The sequence below is a fragment of the Anas acuta genome, chromosome 4 (genome assembly GCF_963932015.1).
Source record: "Anas acuta chromosome 4, bAnaAcu1.1, whole genome shotgun sequence".
NCBI lineage: Eukaryota > Metazoa > Chordata > Aves > Anseriformes > Anatidae > Anas > Anas acuta.
In genome coordinates, this window is record NC_088982.1 from 482957 (window position 1) to 504699 (window position 21743).

General features: G+C 76.1%; 3 protein-coding genes across 11 annotated transcripts; 2 read left to right on the top strand and 1 right to left on the bottom strand.

The window, feature by feature from the left end:
• The first annotated feature begins 187 nt into the window (after positions 1-187).
• Positions 188-7901, top strand: RTKN (rhotekin). 9 transcript variants are annotated; one of them, XM_068679400.1, is made up of 14 exons: positions 1140-1332; positions 1708-1948; positions 3709-3908; positions 3988-4049; positions 4167-4220; positions 4287-4404; positions 4635-4856; positions 4933-5027; positions 5303-5409; positions 5680-5811; positions 5876-6041; positions 6125-6229; positions 6375-6576; positions 7134-7329. In XM_068679400.1, exons 2-14 carry the CDS (start codon positions 1844-1846, stop codon positions 7138-7140), a joined length of 1575 nt encoding a protein of 524 aa, XP_068535501.1. In that variant the 5' UTR covers positions 1140-1332; positions 1708-1843; the 3' UTR covers positions 7141-7329. The 9 variants fall into 9 exon arrangements, with proteins under 9 accessions (XP_068535507.1, XP_068535504.1, XP_068535503.1 ...); XM_068679401.1 differs by having other exon boundaries at positions 1144-1332; positions 6468-6576; XM_068679399.1 differs by lacking the exon at positions 6375-6576 and having other exon boundaries at positions 1144-1332; positions 5683-5811; positions 7134-7901.
• Positions 7875-13619, bottom strand: LOC137855347 (drebrin-like protein A). The gene is given in 15 exon segments (XM_068679409.1): positions 7875-8379; positions 8461-8515; positions 8771-8886; positions 9008-9528; positions 9530-9713; positions 9794-9914; positions 10012-10086; positions 10325-10379; positions 10506-10657; positions 10769-10846; positions 10965-11102; positions 11510-11584; positions 11789-11901; positions 11996-12048; positions 13460-13619. Coding segments are annotated over 15 exon segments (1923 nt in total). The 5' UTR covers positions 13546-13619; the 3' UTR covers positions 7875-8278.
• Positions 13620-15832: 2213 nt separating this feature from the next.
• LOC137855346 (rho-related BTB domain-containing protein 2-like) lies at positions 15833-20838 on the top strand. Its single transcript, XM_068679407.1, has 9 exons — positions 15833-16127; positions 16243-16346; positions 17492-17677; positions 17767-18689; positions 18810-18928; positions 19134-19284; positions 19474-19562; positions 19673-19778; positions 19860-20838. The coding sequence occupies exons 1-9, from the start codon at positions 15936-15938 to the stop codon at positions 20027-20029; spliced, it is 2040 nt and encodes a 679-aa protein (XP_068535508.1). The 5' UTR covers positions 15833-15935; the 3' UTR covers positions 20030-20838.
• Positions 20839-21743: the final 905 nt, after the last annotated feature.

Here is a 21743-nt window from a genome sequence, read left to right on the forward strand (position 1 = left end):
GGCCACGCGCGGCCCCCCCGCACCCCCCCCCCCCCGGCCGCAGCTGCCCGCCCTGACTCGGGCTTTGTCCGCCCGGTGCCACGCGGGGCTGGGGGCACCGCGCCCGCCCCGCCCGTGCCAGGGGACGCCCGGTACCGGCCCCGCTCCCGCTCCGGGGGGTGCCCGGTGCCTCTCAGTGTGTGCCCGGTGCAGCCCGGTGCGTGTCGGTGCAGCCCCGGTGCGGCGCCGCCCGCCCCCGCCGCCAGGTGCCGCCGGCCCCGGGGAGGGGTTTGCGCGACTTTGGAGCTCGGGGAAGTTCCCGCGGGTCCCGGAGCGGCCCCAACCCCCGGTACCGGCCCCGGTCCCGGTCCCGGCCCCGCCGCCGCGATGTTCTGCCGCAACCACCGCAGCCGGGTGACCGTGGCCCGCGGCTCGGCGCTGGAGATGGAGATCCGACGGGGCCGCTGCCGCCTCAGCCTGCTCGGTGCCGCCCCGCAGGTAGGGCCCGGCCCCGCCGCCGGGACCCGCGCGGCCGCCCCGGAGCCCCCCCGGAGCCCCCCCCGGAGCCCCCCCCGGAGCCCCCCGTGCACCGCGGGACGGGCGGGAGCCCCGCGCGTGTCCCCACGTGTCCGCCTGGGCGCGCCGGGACCTCCCGTGCCGCGGGGTCCCACGAGGCTCCCGGGGCCGTGGGAACGGCCGGGGCCGCGCAACCGCCTGGGAAGGGCGAAGGCGGCGGCGGCCGCTCCCGTCCCGTCCCGTCCCGTCCCGTCCCGTCCCGTCCCGCCGGTGGGACCGGGCGCTGCCGGCCCAGCGAGCCCGGCCGGGCGGAGCGGGAACCGGCCCCGTGGCACGGGAGGGGCCGTTGCCCCCGGCGGCTCCCACGGCCCCGCGCCCCCCCCGCCGGCTGCGGGGCCGCGTCGTGCCCGGGGCGGCGGCGGAGCCGTGCCGAGCCCCGCGGCTCGGTGTCTGCCCGCGTGCAGCGGGGGGGCTGCGGCCGCCGGGGTTCCGAGCCCCGGGCACAGACGGGGGGGTCCCGGCTCTCCCGAGCCCCCCGAGCCCCGGGGTGTTTTATGGGGAGGGGGTCCCGGTAGCCCCGCACCGGCTGCAGTCGAAGCGGCGGGGTCCCGGTACACCGGGGAGGGGGGGGGACGGAAGGACCCGCCGCCAGGGGGCGCCCCCGGGTCCCGGGGTGCCGGTGCCGCCGGTGCCGCGGGCGGGGGGCCGGGCCGGGGGCGGCCCCTGTAACCGGAGCCGCCGGAGGAATGCCGGGGGAGGGCGGGCCGGGGGCGGGCGGCCGCCGCCTTCCTGTGAGCGCCGCGCGGCGCCGGAGCAGCGGTCCGGGATCGGCGGCAGGTACCGGCGGGGCGGCCCCGCTGCAGCGCACACCGGGGCCGGCAGAGGGCGGCGGGGGGGCGGCGCGAGGCGCACCGGGGCCACGTCCCCGCCACGCACCCGGGACCCCGACCCCGCAACTCCCGCCACGTCCCGGCGCCCCCCGCACCCCGTTCACCCCCGTCCCTTGACCCCCCCCCCCGGTGCCCGGTGCCCGGTCCCACTCCCCCCGCGCCCCGCTCAGTCCCCGCGTGCGGGTTTCGGGGCCGCTGCCCCCCCTCCCCTCGCCCCTCCCGGTCCCCCCGTCCCCCCCGTGCCCCCCGCCGCCCGCGCTGCCCTTTCCCGGCACAGAGGCCGCTTGTTCGCCGGGCGATGAAAGGCCCTTTCTCTCCGCAGCCGGGCCGGGCCGGGCCGGGCGGGGGAGGCCGCGCACGGCGCTGGACGCGGCGGGGGCCGCGGGCCGGGGGCCGGGGCGGATGCGGGATCCCCGCGCCCGGTGTCGGCGGCTCCCCGAGGGGCCGCGGCGGGGCCGATGGAGGTGGCCGGGCGGGACGGCTGCGCCCCGCTGCAGGACAAGCTGCGGATCCTGGAGGACCTCAACATGCTCTACATCCGCCAGATCGCCCTCAGCCTCGAGGTACGGGGTGGGGGGGGGCGCGCCCCCCGCCCCCTCGGTAGCGGCCCCCCGGTACCGGATCCCCGCGGCGCCGGGACCGAGGCTCGCGGCCGCCCAGCCCCGCGGCGGCTCCCCCCGGGGCGATGCCACGCGGCGAGGCCGGGACGGGGCGCGGGGGCCATGGGGGGGGGCTCCGGTAACGGGCCGGTCCCGCAGCCCGGGGCGCTGCCCTGCCGCGCGGGGGTCCCCCCCGCGTCCCCCCGGTGGGGCGCACGGAGCCCGCGGTGCCCGGAGCGAATCCCCCCGCAGCCCCCTCCGCCCGCCCGGCCAGGGCGCGCTGCAGCGCTCGGTGTATGTGGGGGGGGGGGTCCCACGTCGGTCGCCCCCCCCCTCGCCCTGCAGCGCCCCCAAAAGCTCCCCGCCGTGGGGCAGGCGCCCTATAGCGAGTGGGGCCGCCGGGTGCAGGGAGGGTGAGCGCTGCGGGGGGAGCGTGGGGCTTACGGGGGGGGGTCCCGGGGGGGGGCTGCAGCCGCCCGCGCCCCCCGCCGCGGCTCCGGTGGCTATTTATAGCTGCCGGTGATGTCACCGCTCCGGCGCTGCGGCTCCGCCAGCCCCGGCCCCGCGCCCGCCCGCAGCTCCGCCGGGCCCCGCTGCCGGGGGCCGGGGGCAGGGGGCTGGGGCACGGGGGGCGGCAGGGGGATGCCCTGGGCCGGCATGGATCGCCGCGGCACCGGCAACGTGAGGCGGGGGCCGAGCCGGCGGGGGGGGTGGAGGGGGGATGCGCAGCACCGAGGCTGCGGATTGCGGCAGGGGGGCTCCGGGGGGGTCCTGCGGGAGGGGGCAGCCCCACGCCGGGGTCTGGCATCCTCCGCCCGTGTGGCTGGGGGGTGCCCCCCTCCCCCTGCGGCTGCGGGCTCCAGGGTGTGGGGCTGGGGCTGGGGGGGGCTTTGCCACCTTCCGATGTGGCTCTGGTGCAGCTCTGGTCTCAGGGGGAGGGTCTGGGGGGCAGTGCTGGGGGGGCCGTGGGGTGCGCGGCCCCTCTGTGCGTCACGTTAGGCGGCTGTGGGGTGCGTCACCCCTCCGTGGGGTGTGGGGCAGCATGTGGGGCACGGAGCTCCCCTGGGAGGCACGGTGAAGCTGTGGGGTGCATGGCACGTCTGTGGGGTGCATGATGGAGCTGTGGGGCACGTGGCACCTCGGTAGGGTGCATGATGGAGCTGTGGGTATCCGTCTGCCCTGTGGGGTGTCTGTGGGGCACGTGGCTCGTCTGTGGGGCGCATGATGGACCCGTGGGGTGTGTGGCACTGCTGTGGGGCACGAGGTGCAACTGTGCGCTCTGCGACCTGTCCGTGGGGTGTGAAACAGCCGTGGGGCAGATGACATATCCGTGGGGCATGTGGCATTCCTGTGGGGTTCGTGAAGTGCTTGTGGGGTTTTTGGCTCTCCCGCGGGGTTCATGATGTATCCGCAGGGCGCACGGCGCTCCGTGGGGCACGCGACGTGTCCGTGGGGCATGTGGCTCCCCAGGGGCCCGGCCGGGATGGTGGCTCTGTGCCCGGGGGGTCAGGGGACGTGTGTGCTGAGCACAGCTCGGGGTGGGAGGGTCAGCCCCGGGCACTGGCCGTGCTGGGGGGAGTGGGGCCGCGTGGGGGCCACCGTCCCCTCCCTGTGAATGTGGCCACCCCTTCCCGGGAACCTGCGGGGGTCTGCAGCGGTGGGGGAGGGCAGAACCCGGGACCCCCCCCACCGGGTCCTGCGCTCTCACACCGCCCATCCCGCAGGACACGGACATCCAGAAGAAGATTGACCATGAGATCCGGATGCGGGAGGGGGCCTGCAAGCTGCTGGCCGCCTGCACGCAGCGGGAGCAGGCGCTGGAGGCCACCAAGAGCCTCCTGGTGTGCAACAGCCGCATCCTGGCCTACATGTCGGAGCTGCAGCGCATGAAGGAGGTGCAGGTGATGCAGCGCGTGGCCAGGCGGTGAGGACCCCGCGGCGGGGGGTGGCTGGGAGGTGGGGGCCCCCGGGCAGCGGTCACGGCTCTGCGCTTCCTCCCGCAGCCCCTCGGACGCTGGCCCCACGGATGACCGCCTGCCCTGCCGGGGCAGGGTCTGCATCTCAGGTATGGGGGCCCCAAAAACCCTGCGGGGCCAGGGGGGGCTGCTGGGGGTCCTGCACCGGCCCCTCGGGTGAGGACAGGGCCCCGGGGGTCTCACCACCACCCCTCTCACTCCCCCAGACCTGCGCATCCCGCTGATGTGGAAGGACACGGAGTACTTCAGGAACAAGGGAGGTGAGTGGGGGGGGTGGCAGCGCGGCCCCCAGCCCCACGCTGGCCTGACCCCCGCCCCCGGCGCAGAGCTGCACCGCTGCGCCGTCTTCTGCCTCCTCCAGATCGGGGTGGAGATCTACGACACCGAGATGGTGCTGGTGGACCGGACCCTCACCGACATCTGCTTCGAGAACGCCGTCCTCTTGTGCGCGCCGCGCCGGGCAGGTCCCCGCGTCCCCGCATGTCCCCGTGTCCCCCCGCGTCCCCGCAACCCGCAAATCCCCGCCTGTCCCCGCGTCCCCGCTTCCCCGCACCTCCGTGCCCTCGCGTCCCTGCATCCCCACGTCCCCGGGGGCACCCTGGAAGTGCCCCCCCCTGGTAGCAGGGGGGGGCGGGGGCCGGGGGCTGCGTGCGCCCGCTGAGCCGTGCCCCCAGCACGGAGGCCGGTCCGGACTTCGAGCTGAAGGTGGAGCTGTACAGCGCGGGGCTGGAGGAGGAGGCGCCGGGCAGCGCGCCCAAGAAGCTGGCCAGCAAACTCAGCAGCTCCCTGGGCCGCTCCTCGGGGCGCCGGCTGCGCAGCGCCATGGACGGGGGTCCCGGCAGCCCCGGTGCTAACGGTGGCAGCGGCCCCCTGCTGCTGCCGGCCCCCAGCGTGCCGTGAGTACCTGACCCCCCCCCCCCCCCCGTCATCCCCCCTCCCCACCTGCTTGCCCCTCACTCTGGGCTCCCCCAGGGGCCCCAAGTATCACCTGCTGGCGCACGCGGTGCTGTCCCTGGCCGAGGTGCAGGACGGTTTCCGCACCCACGACCTCGCCATCGCCTGCAACGGTGAGCGCAGCGCCGTGAGGGCTCCCCGGGCAGGGCTGGGGCTGGGGGCCTGAGGGTGGGCAGGGGGGGCTGGGGTGTGATGGGGCGGGGGAGAAGAAACTGCGGGGTCCCAGCTGGATGGGAGGGGAGAGGGGTTGGTGGGGCTGGGGGCCTGGCAAGGTGGGGAGGCAGCACCAGGACATGGGCAGCTCTGGGGAGAGCTGGGGACAGGCAGGGGGGGAACAGGGGGGCCCTGCCCTAGGGCCCCCCTGTGAGTGCTGTGCCCCCCCCCCCAGAGGAGAGCTCCTTCTGGCTGCCGCTGTATGGCAGCATGTGCTGCCGCCTGGCTGCCCAGCCCCGCTGCATGGCCGCCCAGATGATGTGCGGCTTCCTCAAGGTGCAGGTGAGCACGGGATGGGGACGGGGACGGGATGGGGACGGGGTGGGGACGGGGATGGGACAGTGATGGGATGGGGACAGGGTGGAGCAGGGACAGGCTGTGTTGGGGCAGGGTGGGTAAGGGACAGGCAGTGCCAACCTAGTGCCAGCCATCCCTGCCGTTAGGCTATGGACCATGGTGGGGATGGGGAGCGGGGATCCCTGCGCTGGGGAGGGGGCTGCTCCCACCCCCGGGGCCGGGCTGTGTGCGCTCAGCAGCCCTGTCCCACGGCAGCAGGCACCAGGGGAGCCGCAGGGCTGGGCTCGGCTGTTCTGCGTCCTGCGCGGCACCAACCTCCTCTGCTACCGGCGCCCGCAGGAGGCTGAGGCCGGCGTGGAGCCGGCGCTCACCATCGCCATCAACAAGGTAGGGGCCGGGCCGGGGGGCTGGGGGGCGCGGGGGCGCGGGCTGACCGCGGTGTGCCCCACAGGAGACCCGGATCCGCGCCACGGAGCAGGAGGCGCGCGGGAAGCTGCACAGCATGTCCGTCACCAACCGCTACGGGGCCGAGGAGGTGACCCACACGCTGCTGGCCGAGAGCCGCGCCGAGACGCAGCGCTGGATGGAGGCCTTCTGGCAGCACTTCTACGACATGAGTGCGTGCGGGGACGGGGACGGGGATGGGGACCAGGACCCCTGCCCCATGGCGCACTGAGTCCAGCCCCTCTGCTCCCCGCAGGCCAGTGGAAGCAGTGCTGTGACGAGCTGATGCGCATCGAGGTGCCGCCGCCGCGCCGGCCGCCTGCCCCCCTGCCCCGGCAGGGCTCGCTGTACCACGAGATGGGTGAGCACGGCCAGCGCGTGGCCTCCTCACCGTCCTCCTCATCGTCCTCCTCGCCTTCCTCTTCATCTTCCTCTTCATCGTCCTCCTCACCTTCCTCTTCATCTTCCTCATCTTCCTCCTCACCTTCCTCTTCTCCGCTAACCAGCCTCTCCTGCCACCTGCGCCTCCCTAACCTCCTGCCTTCTCTCTGCTGTCCTCTGCCTCTCTCTGCCCCTGGCCGTGCCCTCCCACGGTGCAGCCCTGCCCGGCCCTGCCGTGCCGCCCTCGGCCTGCGAAGGGCTCCTGCTGCAGGATAACGCCGTCTCGGCGGAGATCCGCGCCCTGCTCTCCTCCTATTACAGCGACAGGTGACGTACGGGGCCGGCAGCTGGGCCAGCAGCACCCGCTGCGCAGCGCGGCACAGCTCCACGGGGCACAGCCACGGGGCACGGCACAGCCATGGGGCACGGCACGGCCACCCTGCCCACGGGGCACGGCACGGCTGCCTCTGCCTGCCGGAGGTGTCACAGCAGCACCGGCCGCAGGGCACATCCCAGCTGCCCTGGCCACAGGGCGCATCCTGGCTGTCCTGGCCACCCAGGCTGCAGGGCACATCCCAGTTGTCCCAGCTCTGGGGCGCATTCCAGCTCCGGTGCATGTCCTGGTTCTGGTGCACGTCCTGGCTCCCGTGCACATCCCAGATCTGGTGCATGTCCCAGCTGTGGGGCATGTCCCAGCCATGGGGCAAGTCCCAGCCATGGGGCAAGTCCCAGCCGTGGGGCATGTCCCAGCCTTGGGGACCATCCCAGCCGTGGGGCACGTTGTAGCCATAGGGCACGTCACAGCCGTGGGGCACATCCCGGCGCTCCTTGGGGTGGGGGATGCAGGTGTCTGGCTCCCCACTGACCCCCGCTCTTCCCCGCAGCTATTGAGCCGGCCGATGACATCGAGGCAGTGACGGACATCCTGACGCGGCGGGCGGCAGGGCTGGAGGGGGGGCCGGGGCTGGGCTGCCCCCCCTGGCTCTCCCTCTTCGAGGGGCCCCCCCTGTGCGCCACCACCCCCAGTGGGGTCAGCCCCGGCCCCCGTGCCCGCCCCCGCACGCTCTCGCTCGACGCCAAGCTCAGCACCCTGAAGGGGCGGGGGGCCAGGCGCGCCCCCTCCCCTCGCCCCTCACCCAGCTCCAGCTCCTCCAGCCCCGGCAGCAGCAGCCCGGACACGGAGCGCGTGCCTCCCCCCCCCAGCCTGCCGGCCCCCCCCGGGTACCTCCAGTCCCAGGTCTGAGCCCGGGACCTACAGGAGGCTCAGGGGCAGGGGGCCCTGTCCCCCTCCGGGGGGGCTGACACCACAGGGGACCTGTCCTGGGAGGCGGTGGGGGGGGGTCCCAGGGGTCCCAGGCCTTGCAGGGGGCTCAGAGCTTCTTTCCCTGGGGAGAAACTGGAATTTATGGTGCCCCTGTGCTGGGGGGGGGGGCACTTGGGGCCACTGCCACCACTGCAGGGGGCATTGGGGGCTGACCCCCTCCGAGGGGTGCTCGGGGCTCACCCCACCATGAGCAGCTGTGGGCCCAGCCCAGGGGGCCAGAGCCCCCCCACTCTGCTTTCCTCACCGTTCCTAACCCTGGCCCCGCTGCACCCCGTGGGGACCAGCTGACACCACCACCTCATTCATGTGCATTAAAATTTATTTAACAGCCACTGCGTCTCACTGGGGGGGCTGGGGGTCGCGGGGGGGCAGGGTCCTGCTGCCTGCCCTGTGCCCCCCAAGCTGGGGACCCCTGTTCCCCCCCCAGCCCTGTGCTGCACAGGTGGGTCAGGGCTGTGGGTGTGTGGCTGTTTCCCAAAGCTGCTGTATGGGGGGGTGGGGGGGGAAGGGGGCCAGCGGCCCCAGTGCAAGAGGTGGTGCTGGGGGGGGGCTGGGGGGCTGCAGGTACCACACCGAGCGTGGGGCAGTGGGGCGAGGTGTGGGGCAGCCAATGCATGGGGGGCTGGGGGCAGCCCCGGCTGGGGGGTGCTGGGGGGCACAGTAGGTGGTGCTGGGTGGGGGGGGGGTGTGCTGCTGTCCCCCCCACTACACAGCATGGGGGGAGAGGTCCTCGTCCTCGGCTGGGGGGGTGCTGCCGGCGGGCAGCTGCTGGTGGGGGGCATCGCGGGCCAGCAGCAGGGCGAAGCCTGGGGGGGGAGAGGGGGTGAGGGCTGAGCCCGGCCAGGGGGCTCGGGACACACGGGGGGGCCGGGGGGGCGCAGCGGTACCTGGCTTGGCTTTGTGCAGCGGCTCCGGCAGGATGGTGTCACTGGGCTCATCCCCCTGCACGAGAGGGCCCCGGGGGGTCCCATACTCTCAGGGCCCCCCTGCCTGGTCCTGCCCCTTGCCCCCAGCCCCATCTTGCCCCCCCAGCCCCTGTCCTGTCATGTCCCCCCTCCATCCCATTCCTGCTCCCCCTGCTGTCCCCTCCCAGCCCCCAAATATCCACCCCCAGCCCCCCGCTGCCCCCCACCTGCCGCAGGTGCCGCCCTTCCCACCCATGCCACCACCACCTGCCCCCAGCCCCCCCAGCCCTACCTGCACCGGGGGGTCCTGCTCCCAGGGGGCTGGCCACCCCCCATGCCCGAGGTCCCCAATGCCGTTGTGCCCCGAGTCGCTCCGGGCTGGCTCCTGCTCAGGTTCCCTGATGGTCCCTGGGGGGATGCGGGCACGGCTGAGCCCCCCCCACCAACCCAGGTGCTGGGGCTGGGGGGTGCAGCGTGCAGGACCCCCACCCCAGCCCCACATAGCGGGCAGGGGGCTGTGGGCACCCACCTTGCTGCGGCTCCTGGGCTGCCAGGCTGGGGAGGGCCGGATCCTGCAGCGGGCTGGGGGGGCTGGGGCCACGCGGGGGCACCGGGGCAGGCACCAGCCCAGGGGGAGGAGACCCCCCCCGGGGGCTCGGGGCCCCCTCGCCCGGCTCCACCGGCAGCCCTGGAGACCCCCAAGCCGGGGGGCTGGGGAGGGGAGGGGTGCCCGGGGGGGGCCCCTCCTCATCCAAGGGGGTGCTGGGGGGGCTGGGCAGAGGCAGAGCCTCAGCCCCCGCGCTGCCGGTGGGGGACAGCGCAGCCGGCCCCGGGGGGGGCTGCCAGGGAGGGCTCGGGAGCGGCAGCCCCCCGCCGGGGCTGCTGGGGGAGCCCAGCCCGGGAGTGCCGCGGGGGGGCTCGGGCTCTGCCCCACGGGTGCCGTCGGGGGGCCCCGACCCGGGGGGGCTGGCGGGGGGCGGGGACCCCGGCAGGGTCGGGGGGGGCCCTGCCCCGGCTGGGCTGAGAGCCCCCGCGGCGGCACATCGAGGGGGGGGGCCCCGTCCCCGCGGGGCTGGCGGGGAGCGGCGGTGGGGGGCGGCGGGGGCTGGTGGGGGGCGCCGCCCTGAAAGCCCCGGGGTCGAGGGGCGAGGGTGAGGGCGGGGGCTCCGGCCGGCGGAAGATGAAGGCTGACTCGGTCAGGCTGCGCTGGTACCGCAGGAACGGCCGCCGGGCTCCTGGGGGAGCGCAGGTCAGCGGCCAGCCCCCGGCCCGGCCCCCCCCAACCCGCCCCGTCCCACCCCCCCCCAGCACCTACCGGGCCGGGCGCCCCCGGGGCCGGCGGGCAGCGGAGCCCCGGAGGTGGACCCCGCGCGCTCCCGCTGCCGGAAGAAATCCCGGGGGTTCTGCGGGCGCTGGGACACCAGCACGGCCGCCTCCTGCAGCACCGGGACGGGACGGGCGTCAGCGGCGGCCCCCGGAGCCCCCGGAGCCCCCCCGGTGGTCCCGTTTCCCCCGGCCCCCCCCCGCACTCACGGCCGCCTTCTCGATGGATTCGGAGCGCCGGGAGCGCTCCCGCATCGCCTCCTCGTGCTCCCGCTGCTGCTGCTCCTGCGGGACCGGGACCGGGACCGGGACCGGGACCGGGACCGGGACCGGGACAGGGACCGGGAACAGGGACCGGGAACGGGACCGGGAACGGGAACGGGATGGGGCCGCGGTGAGCCGGCTGGGGCGCGGCAACCCCGTGCCCGCCCCGTGCCCCCGTGCCCCGTCTCCCCGTCCCCGTGCCCGTTCCCCCGTGCCCCGTTCCCCCGTGCCCCGTTCCCCCGTGCCCGTCCCCGCTCACCCAGCGGGCTTTCTCCTTCCTCCGCTCCTCCGCCTCCAGCCGCGCCTGCTCCTTCCTGCCGGGACGGGGACCCTCAGGGCCGGCACCGGGGCGGCCGCCGGGGCTCGGGGACCGCGGGGAGCGCGGATCCCGCTGGGGGGCCGCGGGGGGGGCTGCGTGCCCCCGGGGGTGCGGAGCTCACCGGTGCTCCTCGATCAGCCGCTCCTTCTCCCTGAAGCGCTGCTCGCGCTCGGCCGCCTCGCGCCTCTCCTCCTCCATCCGCTCCCGTTCCCAGCGCCGCCGCTCCTCCAGCAGCCGCCGCCGCTCCTCCTCCTTGCGCTGCTCCTCTTCGCGCTGCGCCGGGCGGCACCGGGCTCAGAGGGGCCGGGACCCCCCGGGATGGGCACCGGGGCCGAGCCCGGGCCCCCCGGGAGCGGCGGCCGCGCGGGGTGCCCCGGCCCTCACCTCGGCCTGCGCCCAGAAGGAGTCCCGCTGGGTCCGGCGGATCTCCAGCGCCGGGTTCGTCTTGCGGTAGTTGGTGCCCTGCGGGACCCGCCGGGACTCAGGGCGGCCCCGCGAAGGCGGAGGGGAACCGGGGGGCGCCCTCGCCCTCGCCCCGACGGTCCCGGTCCCGCTCCCCGTCCCCGGCGGCCCCGCTCACCACCAGCTCCTCGGTGTCAGCCGGGGGGGCCCTCCTGGCCGGGGGGGCCGCGGTGGGGGCCAGCTGGGCCAGAGCGCGGCTCAGCCCCTCCTGGGTCACCTCCTCGGCGCGCCGGGCGCTCAGCACCACGCTGGCCTCCTGCCGCCACACCGGGACGGAGTCAGCCCCGAGCACCCGCGGGGGTGCCCAGGAGCCCCCCCCCGCGCTCCCCCCGGGACGGGCCCCGAGCGCTCCCCGGGGGATCCCGGCGCCATTCCCCGACGGCTCGGGGCGCGGGGGCCGTCCCGCCGGGCGGGCCGGGGCAGCCTCCCCGCTGCTGCGGGGCCGGGCAGGATCCGGCCGGGGCAGGGAGCCCAGCCACAGCCCCGGGTCGGCGGCCAAGGCTGGGAACTGGGAACGGCGGCGCCTGAGTCAGCAGCGCCAGGAATGCACTGAGCGCAGCAAGCAAAGGTCGGGGCTGCCCCGGGGTTGGGGGGCGGGAGGAGGGGCGGGGGGAGCCCCCCCATGTCGGGGCCCCCCCCGGCCCCCCGCCGGCCCCGACTCACCCTGAAGAAGGCTCTGATGGCCGGCAGGTGCCCGGCGCACGCCTGCCGCTGGGACTCGGGCGTCTTCTCCCCGACCTGGCACGGGCACAGGCGGCTCAGGGCTGGGGCCCCGCCGCGCCCCCCCCGCCCCGCGCCCGCCGCCGGCCGGAGCCCCCGCCGTGATCCCGCACAGCCGTGGGGCTGGGGGCCGGGGGGAGCCTCGGCCGTGCCCGGGGCAAGGTGCGAGGCGGCGGGGTCAGCCCCAGAGCCCCCCCGCAGGAGCCCCCGGCCCGCACTCACCCAGCTGATGAGGACGATGCGGGGGGCGCCGGTGTTGGGGTCCCGGAGGCGGCACAGCCCGTACATGACGCTGCTGGCGCAGAACTTGGCGGCCAGCTCGTCCGCGCCCCCGGCTGCAAGGAGGGGGCGGTCAGGGGGGGCCGGGCGCTGCGGGACCCCCGCGCACTCTGCGGGGGCAGGCAGCGGCCGGTCCCCCCCCCTCCGTACCTCCGGAGTCCAGCAGCTTGAGGTCATGGTGCTTCTCGTAGGCGAAAACGGCCCTGGGGGGGCAGAGGGATCAGCAGCCGGGGGGGGGGAGCGGCACCCCCCGGGGTGGCGCCGGGAGGAGTCAGGGCAGGGCCGGGGGGGGGGTATCCAGCACCGGGTCCCCGCCGCACCGGGACCGCGCGGCCCCGCCGGCCCCCGCCCACCAGTGCCCGGCCCCCGCGCCGTGCCCACCCCATCGCACACCCCCGCCGTGCCCCCCCCGCTGCCCGCCGGGCTGAATTCGTGGAAGTGCCGCCGGCAGCATCCGCCCAGGGGACAATGGGGCCGCGGGAAGCGCCGCAGCGCCCGGACCCCCCCGGCCCGTGCCCGAGCCCCCCCTCCCCCGGTGATACCGGCCCCGAGCCGGCCTCTCCCCGCTGCCCGAGAGCCCCCCCTGCGACCGGGCAGCCCCGACCCGCCGGCGCCCCCGGGCCTCGTGCGCCCGGGGCTGGGGCCGGGGGGGCCGGGGAGCCCCCCGCCGGGGCGGCATTCCCCGCCAGCCGCCGCCGCCTTTGTCTCGGCACGGCTCCGATTACAGCCGCATGTGGCGGCACGCTGCGCGCCGGGGACACGGCGCGGCCCGGCTCCAGCAGCACGCGTGCGGAGCGGCACGGCCCGGCCCGGCACGGCTCGGTAGCGGCGCGCTGGAGCACGGCGCGGCTCGGGGCCACGGGGCAGAGGGCAGCGGCCGCGGGGCCGCGCGGCACCGGGAAGCGGCGGGGAAAGGGGCGGCCCCGCCCCCGGCCCCCCCCTGCCCCGCCGCCGCCGCCAGCCCGGGGGACCCGCCGCGACAGCCGGCCCCGACCGCGGCCGCCCGGTGTCGGGAGGGCGCCGGCTCCCGGCCCGGCTCCCGCGGGAGGAGCGGCACCGGTGCCGGGACCGGGTCCGCCGCCGCCCCGCCGGCATCGGGAGGGGCGCGGGGCTCCCACGCCCGGGCGCGGCCGGGCAGGAGCCGCGGTCCCCACGCGGTGGGGCCGGGGGGGGGGATGGCAGAGCCGGGCGGGGCGCTGCGGGCACCCCCGGGCTGGCACCGGTGCGGGGGCGCGGCCGCTCCCCCCGGCCCTGGCGCGTCCCGGAGCCGTTCAGCCCCGGCGGGCCCCGCACCCCGGAGCCGCTCCCAGCCCGACGGGCCGGGCCGGGCCGCCCGGTTCCCTGCCCGGGTCCGCGGGCTCAGCGCCGGGCGGGGCCCAGCCCCGGGGCCGCGGCACCGTCTCGGCACCGTCCCGCCGTCCCCGTTCCCCGGGGCCACGCTCGTCCGGTCCCGGTGCGCGGGTCCACGTGCGGCCCAGGACCCCCTGTCCCGGCTCCGGTGTCCTGGTTCCCCGGCCCCGCGGGGGTCCCCCCCGCCCGCTGCCCCGCACGTCGCGGTCCCCGCCCGTGCCCGGTGCCGAAGCCCGTCCGTAGCCCGGTGCCCGGTGCCCTCACCAGTTGGTGGCCGCCCGCGGGTTGCCCACGTCCTCCTTGGCCGCCAGCAGCGCCAGCCGGTGCCGGTCCAGCCCCGGGGCCCCCATGCTGCGCCCTGCCCGGCCCCGCGCCGCCCGGACAGATCCTGCGCCCGGCCCGGCCCCGCCTCCGCCGCCGCCGGGAGGGCGGGGAGGGACCGGGCGGGACCGGGCGGGACCGGGCACCGCGCCAGCCCCGCGCCCTGTGCCCGGCCCGGAGGGGGCGGCGGAGGGGGCGCGGGGCCGCTACCGGCGGCGGGGCCGTTACCGGTGCACGGGGGCCGCCCGGTGGCCGCCCGGGACGGGGTCGCTGCCTCCGGGGGGGGCCCGGCCCGGAGCAGAGCGCGGGGGCGCGGCGGTGCCGGGTCCCCCCCGCCGGTTCGGGAGCCCGAGGGCGTGGGTCCGTGGGCTGGCCGTGGGCTCGTGGGTGCCACGCGGTACCGTGGGCAGAGCGCGGGGCCCACAGCGCGGCGTGGGGGCGATGCGGGGGTCCCGCTGCGTGACGTGGGCACAGGGCAGGGTCCCACGCGGTGACAGGGGCTCAGGGCGGGGTCCCACGCGTAACACGGGTGCAGGGCAGAGCGCCCCGGGGGGGCCGGGACGTGGGTGCAGATCGGGGTCCCACGCCGGGACGTGGGTGCGGGCGCGGCGGGGCCCGTGCGGGTGGACGCGACGCGTGACGCGGAGCCCCCCCGGGGCCCGGCCCCCCCGGGAGCGGCCTCCCCACGCGCGGGGCCGCCCGGCGCCGCTGCCCTTATTTGGTCACCGCGGCCTCCGAGCCCCAAAGCCCCAGAGAGAGAAAAAATTCGGCAGCGGCAGCTGCGGCCGGGCGGGGGGGGCGCCCCCCGGGGGGCGGGGATGAGCCCCCCCCCGCGCCGTGTCGCTGCGCCGCCCCGTGTCCCGGCACCGTCCCGTGTCCCCGCAGCGCCCCGAGCTGCCCCCCAGCCCCGCACACGGGGGTGCCCATCGCTGCTGTCCCCCCCCCAGCTCTCCCCAGCTCGGCTGTCGCTGCTGGCAGCCTGGGGCGGGGGCCCGGTCCCGCAGTCCCCGGCCGCCGGGCCCGTCCTGGTCCCTTCTCTGATGCGAGCAACGGGGGCACCGCTGGGGACCCCTGCGGGGGGGGCCGAGCTGCAGCCCATGCGGGCACGGGGACCCAGACACCACAGCCCTCACGCCCCCAAAACAAGGGGCCCCCGCCACAGCAGCCACCGATGCCCTGGGCCACTGGCACACAGTGGTACCCAGTCCTGGGGGGACAGCCCCGAGACCCCGGGGACCCACAGGAGGTGGCCGGGGACAGGGAGAGCTCCGGCACGGGGGGGGACCCGGGGTGTGGTGTGCCCGCAGGGCCTGGTGCAGCACCGGCACCCCGAGGCGCTGGGGCAGGAGAGCTGCGGGCACCGCGGGGCTCTGGCAGGGCTGTGGGGGCAGGGACAGCGGGACAACGGGACAGCGGGCAGGCCTAGAGGCTCACGGTGTCACTGGTTTGTACTGGAGCTTGCTGGTGGCACTGTGAATGCTGGAGCACCCCTGTGTCCCTGGTGTCCCGCTGTGCCAGGCGTGTGCTGGCTGTGCTGGGCCACTGGTGTCACTGGTGCCACTGGTGTCACGGGTGCCCCTGGTTTCACTGGTGCCGCTGGTGCCACTGGTGCTGCTGGTGCCACTGGTGCCACTGGTGTCACTGGTGTCACTGGTTTCACTGGTGCCATTCATGCTGCTGGTGTCGCTGGAGACACTGGTGCCGGTGGTGCCACTGGTGTCACTGGTGCCACTGGTGTCACTGGTCTCACTGGTGTCACTGGTGCTGCTGGTACCGCTGGTGTTACTGGTGCCACTGGTGCCACTGGTGCCACTGGTGTCACTGGTGCCACCGGTGCTGCTGCTGTCCCTGCTGTCCCTGCTGTCCCTTTCACTGCCGGTGCCCCTCGCGGCCCCGCTGTCGCTCCGTGCCCCCGCGGCTCCCGGTGTCTCCGCCGTCCCCCCCGTCGGCGCTGGGCGGGGGGGCGTGGCGAGGAGAGGGGCGTGGCTTCCACTCATAGCCCCGCCCACCAGGGGGCGTGTCCCTCCCGCAGGGCCCCGCCCACCGGGGGCTCGGCCGCGCACGCCGCCGGCCGCGAGGAGCGCGGGGGCGGGGCCGGTCACGTGGGCGCGGCGCCCCCTGGCGGCGCTCCTTTGTCCGCGCGCGGGCGGGGCCGCGGCGGGGCGGGCGCGGATTGGCGGCGGGGGGGGGGGGGGGTTGAAGGGGGCGTGGCCTGGCGGGGCGTGGCCGGCGCGGATTGGCTGCGGGCGCGGGGCGTGGCTGAGGGGGCGTGGCTCGGCGCGGCGGGGCGGGCGCTGATTGGCTGCGGGGCGGGGCGGGGCGGGGAGGGGCGGGGCGGGCGGGGTAACGGGCCCGGGCGGCGGCGGCGGCGGCGGCGGCGGCGGCGCGGGATGGGCGGGGGGCGCTGAGCGGGGCCCCCATGGACCTGGACGTGGACTACGAGCGGCCCAACGTCGAGACCATCAAGTGCGTGGTGGTGGGCGACAACGCCGTGGGCAAGACCCGGCTGATCTGCGCCCGCGCCTGCAACGCCACCCTCAGCCAGTACCAGCTGCTGGCCACGCACGTGCCCACCGTGTGGGCCATCGACCAGTACCGCGTCTGCCAGGAGGTGCGGGGGCACCGGGGGGCACCGGGGGCACCGGGGGGGGGCGGCCCCGGACCCCCCCCCCGGGGAACCCCCCCCCCCACCCACCCCGGGCAGCCGCTGACCGCCGCCCCCGCAGGTGCTGGAGCGCTCCCGGGACGTGGTGGACGAGGTGAGCGTGTCGCTGCGGCTCTGGGACACCTTCGGGGACCACCACAAGGACCGGCGCTTCGCCTACGGCAGGTGGGGGGGGGAGGGGGGGGGCGCGGGGGGCGCGGTCCCGCTCCGAGCCCCGGTGGTGGGCGGGGGGCGCCGAGCACGAGGGAACCCCCCCCCCCCCCCCACGGGACCCGACCCGCGGCCGGGTGGGACGCGGGGGGGCCGGGAGAGGTCTGCCCCCCCCCCCCCCCCACACCTCACACCCCCCTCCGGTGTCCGGTTGCAGCCCCGGGGGCACCGTGACCCAAGGGACAGGACAGGCACCGGCTCCGGGGGCAGCTCTGGGTGCCCGGGGTGTCCCTGCAGGCAGTGGCAGCACCAGGGGGCTCCGGGGGGGTATTTGGGACACACGGGACCCGCCGCACCCGGGGCTGCACGGCCATGGGGTCCCAGGGCAGGACCCGGGGGGTCCCCGGCCGTGGCCGAGAGCAGGCACTGAGCCCCGGTGCCGTGCGGCTGAGCCCGTCCTGGCACCGGGAGATCCCCGTGGCCGTGGCTGTGACCGTGGCTGTGGCCGAGAGGGTGACAGCCCCCGCCCCCTCATGCCCCCCCCCGTGCCAAGTGGCTGGGCTGTAAACAACCCCTTCCCCGTGGCCTCTGGCACGTCCAGGCTCTTATCGCCCCGCCGCAGCGCGCCAGCTCTGAGCTCTGAGCTCCCCTCCGTGTGGGGGGGCAGGGACGCCCGGTGGGAATGGGGGCACCCCCGGGTGAGGGGGCACAGCCCGGGGTGCCCAGAGCGCACCCAGTGCCACCACCCTGCCGTCCCCTTCCCCGCGGGGCAGCGGGTGCCGGCTGAGCTGTGGCTCCCGTGCTGGCCGGGGGCCCGGGGGGGGCGGGAGGACGGCGTCTATCTTGGTCCCCGGCACGGGCCCAGCTCCAAACACGGCTCCTGGTCACGTCTCGGAAGGCACGGACTAAAAACAAACCCGGCCTGGGGGACACGCGGCTGCTCCCGGCCGCCCTGAGGGTCCCTGCCCACAGGGGTCCGGCCCCACAATGGGCACGGGACGGGGCTCGGGTCCCCTGCGCCTGCTCTGCCCCTGTCCCGGCTGCTCTTGGTGGGCATCTCCCTGCAGCCGCCGGTGCACGTGGCGCCTGCAGGTTGTGCCAGGACAGGGCTGCTCTGACCCCCTTCCTCCCCCTCTTCCTCTTCCTCCTCCTCGCCGCAGGTCGGATGTGGTCGTGCTCTGCTTCTCGCTGGCCAACCCCAACTCCCTGCGCCACGTGAAGACCATGTGGTACCCCGAGATCAAGCACTTCTGCCCGCGGACCCCCATCATCCTGGTGGGCTGCCAGCTGGACCTGCGCTACGCCGACCTGGAGGCCGTCAACCGCGCCCGGCGCCCCCTGGCCAAGTGAGGCTGCGTCTGGTGGGTGGGTGGGGGGTCAGGGTTGGGGTCTGGGCCCCCCCATGCGGTGACACGGCCCCGCTCTGCACCCCCAGGCCCATCAAGCCCACAGACATCCTGCCCCCGGAGCGGGGCCACGAGGTGGCCAAGGAGCTGGGTGTGCCGTACTACGAGACCAGCGTGGTGGCCCAGTTCGGCATCAAGGACGTCTTCGACAACGCCATCCGGGCCGCCCTCATCTCCCGCCGCCACCTGCAGTTCTGGAAGTCCCACCTGAAGAAGATGCAGCGGCCGCTGCTGCAGGCCCCCTTCCTGCCCCCCAAGCCCCCGCCGCCCGTCATCCACATCCCCGACCCCCCTGCCAGCCGCAGCTGGGGCCCCGCCGCCCTCTTCTGCACCCCGCTGTGCGCCGACGTCGTCTTCCAGCTGCAGGGCGGCCAGCAGGTCTTCGCCCACCGCGTCTACCTGGCCACCTCCTGCTCCAAATTCTACGACCTCTTCACCCTGGAGGGGCCGCGGGGGGCGGCCAAGGAGCCGGCCGCCCGCGCCCGCAGCCTGGATGGGGAGCGGGGGGCACTGGGCGAGGGGGCGCGCGCCCCGCTGCGGACCTCGCAGAGTGACGATGCCCTGCGGCCGGCGGCGGGGGACAGCGCGGTGCCCGGTGCCCGCGACCTGTCGGCGTGGGGCCGTGGCTTCGTCAGCATGCGCTGGGAGCTGGTGGAGGACCCGGTGGCGGGGCGGGAGAAGCGGATGACGGTGGTGTGCATGGACCGGCTGGTGCAGGCGGAGCCCTTCCGCGCCGTGCTGGAGTACCTCTACACCGGGCGGCTGGACCAGGCCCGCGGGGACCTGATGCAGGTGGCCACCATCGCCGAGCTGCTGGAGGTCTTCGACCTGCGCATGATGGTGGCCAACGTGCTCAACAAGGAGAGCTTCATGAACCAGGAGATCACCAAGGCCTTCCACGTCCGCCGTGCCAACCGCATCAAGGAGTGCCTGGGGAAGGGGGTCTTCGCAGGTACAGGGGGCGAGGGGTGGCGGTGCCCTGCGGGGACATCACACAGCTCCCTCTCCCTGTGGGACGGGGACGGCCGAGGGGTGCCTGTCCCGTGCTGAGCCTGTCCCTGTGCCACCCCAGACGTGGTTTTCCGCGTGGACGACGGGACCGTGCCGGCGCACAAGCCCCTGCTGATTGCCGGCTGCGACTGGATGATGGCCATGTTCCGGGGGGCTTTCCGGGAGAGCTACGCTGCCGAGGTGAGGGCATGGGGATGGCTGGGGGGGGGACACCACGAGGCTGTCGTGGGGCTGCAGCTCTGCTGGCACGGGGCACACGGGGCCCAGCTGCGCCCATGGTGTCCCCATGGTGGGGCAGGCGATGCCGGGTGGCGGGGCAGGGTCCGTCCTTGCTGCAGCGCCCACCCCGCTGCCAGAGACCAGCCCCCAACCCCTGTCCCTCCAGGTCTCTCTGCCGGGCACCAACTGCGCCTGCCTGCGCGCCGTCCTCGACTTCCTCTACACCGGCGTCTTCACCCCCACGCCTGACCTGGACGCCATGGAGCTCCTCATCCTCACCAACCGCCTCTGCCTGCCCCGGCTGCAGGCGCTCACAGGTGAGCCCCCCCCGCGCCCCGCTGACGTCAGCTGCCAATACGATTATGGAGCCATGGGGATGGGATCGATGCGGCCCCGGGGTGTCATTAGCGGGGCCCTTATGTAAGAGCCCGACGAGCCCGGCGTAACCCCACTGCATGGCTGCACCGCGTCCCCCGGCGCTCACGGCCCCCCCTCCCTGCCCCCAGAGCAGTACGCCGTGGACGAGCTGCTCCGAGCCTTCATGCAGCAGGTGGAGATCGATGAGCAGGTGATCATCTACCTGGAGATGACGCAGGTATGCGGGGTGGGGGGCACAGGGTGGGGGCTGCTGCGGGGCACGAAGCCCCAGGGTGGGCTCCGGGCTGTGAATCCCCAGCCCTGGCTCCCCCCATCCCCTGCCTGCAGTTCCACAACGCCCGGCAGCTGGCCGCCTGGTGCCTGCACTACATCTGCACCAACTACAACAGCGTCTGCCGCCGCTTCCCCCGGGAGATGAAGTTCATGTCCCCAGGTAGGCTGCCGGGGGGCCGGGCAGGGATGGCCCCGGTGGTGCCGGGTCCGGCTGTGCCGTGACACGCCGCCGTCCCCGCAGAGAACCAGGCGCACTTCGAGCGGCACCGCTGGCCGCCGGTGTGGTACCTGAAGGAGGAGGACCTGTACCTGCGCTCCAAGAAGGAGCGGGATCGCGAGGAGCAGCTGCAGCGCAAGCAGCACACCCGCAGCAAGTGGTGCTTCTGGCGCCCCTCGCCCCACGTCTCCTGAAGCGAGGGGCACGAGGGGCACGGCCGTGACGCGCCCCGGGGCAGGGGGCACGGCCGCGGCCCGGCTGGCACAGGGCGGGGGGCTCCCCTCTCCGCCCCCCCTCCTGCCCCGGGGCTGCGGCCGCTGCGGGCCCTGGGGGCTGCCTGTTTACACCCCCGTCCCCAGGCTGGTTTACAGGCGCTCGCTGCCGCCGCCGCTCTGGTTTACGGCCCCATTCCCCCCCTGCCGCCGCCTCGCGGTGCCTTTCCCTGGGGCGGCGGCGTGCCAAGCCGGGCAGGGCCCCCCCACCCCGGCCGGCGCTGGTGCTACCTCTGACCGAGCAGTATTGTGGGGCTGGGGGCTCTGCTGCCCCCTCCCCTGCCAGGGCCCCGCGGGAGGGTGCTGGCTCCCCAGGCTGGGGCTCCCCGGCTGGGCTCTCTGGTGCTGTTTTTCCCCCCTTCCTCTGCCTCAGCGGAGGTGGGGGCCAAGCTGTGAGCGGGGCACGGGGCGGGAGGGCAGAGGGGCCGCGGGGGCTGCGTGTGCCACAGGAGCTGCCCCTGCCCGCCGAGGGCGTCCCGGCTCACCCCGGTCATCTCTGTGCCTTGGACACGTCCCGGCGGGGCCGACGTCCCCGTCGCGGTGTCCCTGCGCTGCACAACCCTTTGTACACTTTTCTACTCCGCTCGCCCCGACCCAGCACAACCTCCCGGGCGCCTGCGCCCGCCTCAAGGGCTCTTTGTACCTTCCTTCGCCTTCCCAACCACTGTGAGTGGGGCGCCGCGCTTCGCCGCGCCGAGTTTTAACCTTTAATAAAGCCTTTTGTAACGGGACGGGGCTCCCGCTCCTGCTCAGCGTCCCACAGCAAGGAGCGACGCGGGGGGCTCGGTTCAGGTGCGTTTATTGTGGGGGAGGTACGGGGCTGGGGGGCTGGGGGCACAGGGCAGGGTGCGGAGTCCTGACCTGCAGCCAGGGGGGCAGCACATGGGGGTGCAGCATGAGCAGGGGGTGCAGCAGGGGGGGTGTGGTGCGATGCTTGGGCTCAGTGATGCTGGGAAAGGGGCACGATGGGGGCCAGGGGCTGTGGCCCGCAGCTGGGGGCAATGCAGTGTGTGGGCAGCGGGCCCCCTGCCCGCAGCGTGGCTCTCCCCCAGCGCAGCAGCAGGGGCTGGGGCTGGGGCTGGGGCTGGGGCTGGGGCTGCCTTTCCCAGGGCCGGGCCGGGCCCTGCTGCTGCCAGGAGCTGCAGGAAGCTCCTGCGGGGCCGAGCCGGATCCGGGAGCTGCGGGAAGCTCCTTCCCTGCCTGCTGAGGACAGGGCCTGCCCCGGGCAGGGCCCCCCCGCACATGGGGCCCCCCTGCCCCCGCAGGGCCCTGGGAACAGCAGCCAGCAGAGAGGGACTGGGACAGGGACAAGGACCAGGGGGACAGCGATTGCTGGGACAGGGCCGAGCCCTGCCCTGGACGCAGAGGGGGAAGCACCGGGAACGTGGGGGGAGCCCCAGCACGGCGTGTGCCCCCTTCCAGCACCCCCAGTCTGGGGCAGGGTCAAAGCCAGCGGGGAGCCAGGCTGAGGCTGGGGGCTGGAGCAGGAGCCCAGCCTGCTGGCACGCAGCGCCACGGCTCCGCTCAGCGCCACGGCTCCGCTGGGTGACCTCGCAGCCTGTCCCTGGGGCGCTCAGCTGGCCTGGACGAGCGCAGTGCGGCCGCCTCTGCTTTTTCCAGCCCAGGAGCGCAGCTG

Excerpts from the sequence above, each read along its gene's own strand:
- LOC137855346 (XM_068679407.1), top strand. The coding sequence starts at position 15,936 with ATGGACCTGGACGTGGACTACGAGCGGCCCAACGTCGAGACCATCAAG. Across the intron at positions 16,347-17,491 it reads CGGCGCTTCGCCTACGGCAG|GTCGGATGTGGTCGTGCTCT; the intron begins GTGGGGGGGGGA and ends TCCTCGCCGCAG. Across the intron at positions 18,690-18,809 it reads GGGGAAGGGGGTCTTCGCAG|ACGTGGTTTTCCGCGTGGAC; the intron begins GTACAGGGGGCG and ends GTGCCACCCCAG.
- RTKN (XM_068679402.1), top strand. The coding sequence starts at position 367 with ATGTTCTGCCGCAACCACCGCAGCCGGGTGACCGTGGCCCGCGGCTCG. Across the intron at positions 5,410-5,679 it reads GCGGCTTCCTCAAGGTGCAG|CAGGCACCAGGGGAGCCGCA; the intron begins GTGAGCACGGGA and ends GTCCCACGGCAG. Across the intron at positions 5,812-5,875 it reads TCACCATCGCCATCAACAAG|GAGACCCGGATCCGCGCCAC; the intron begins GTAGGGGCCGGG and ends TGTGCCCCACAG.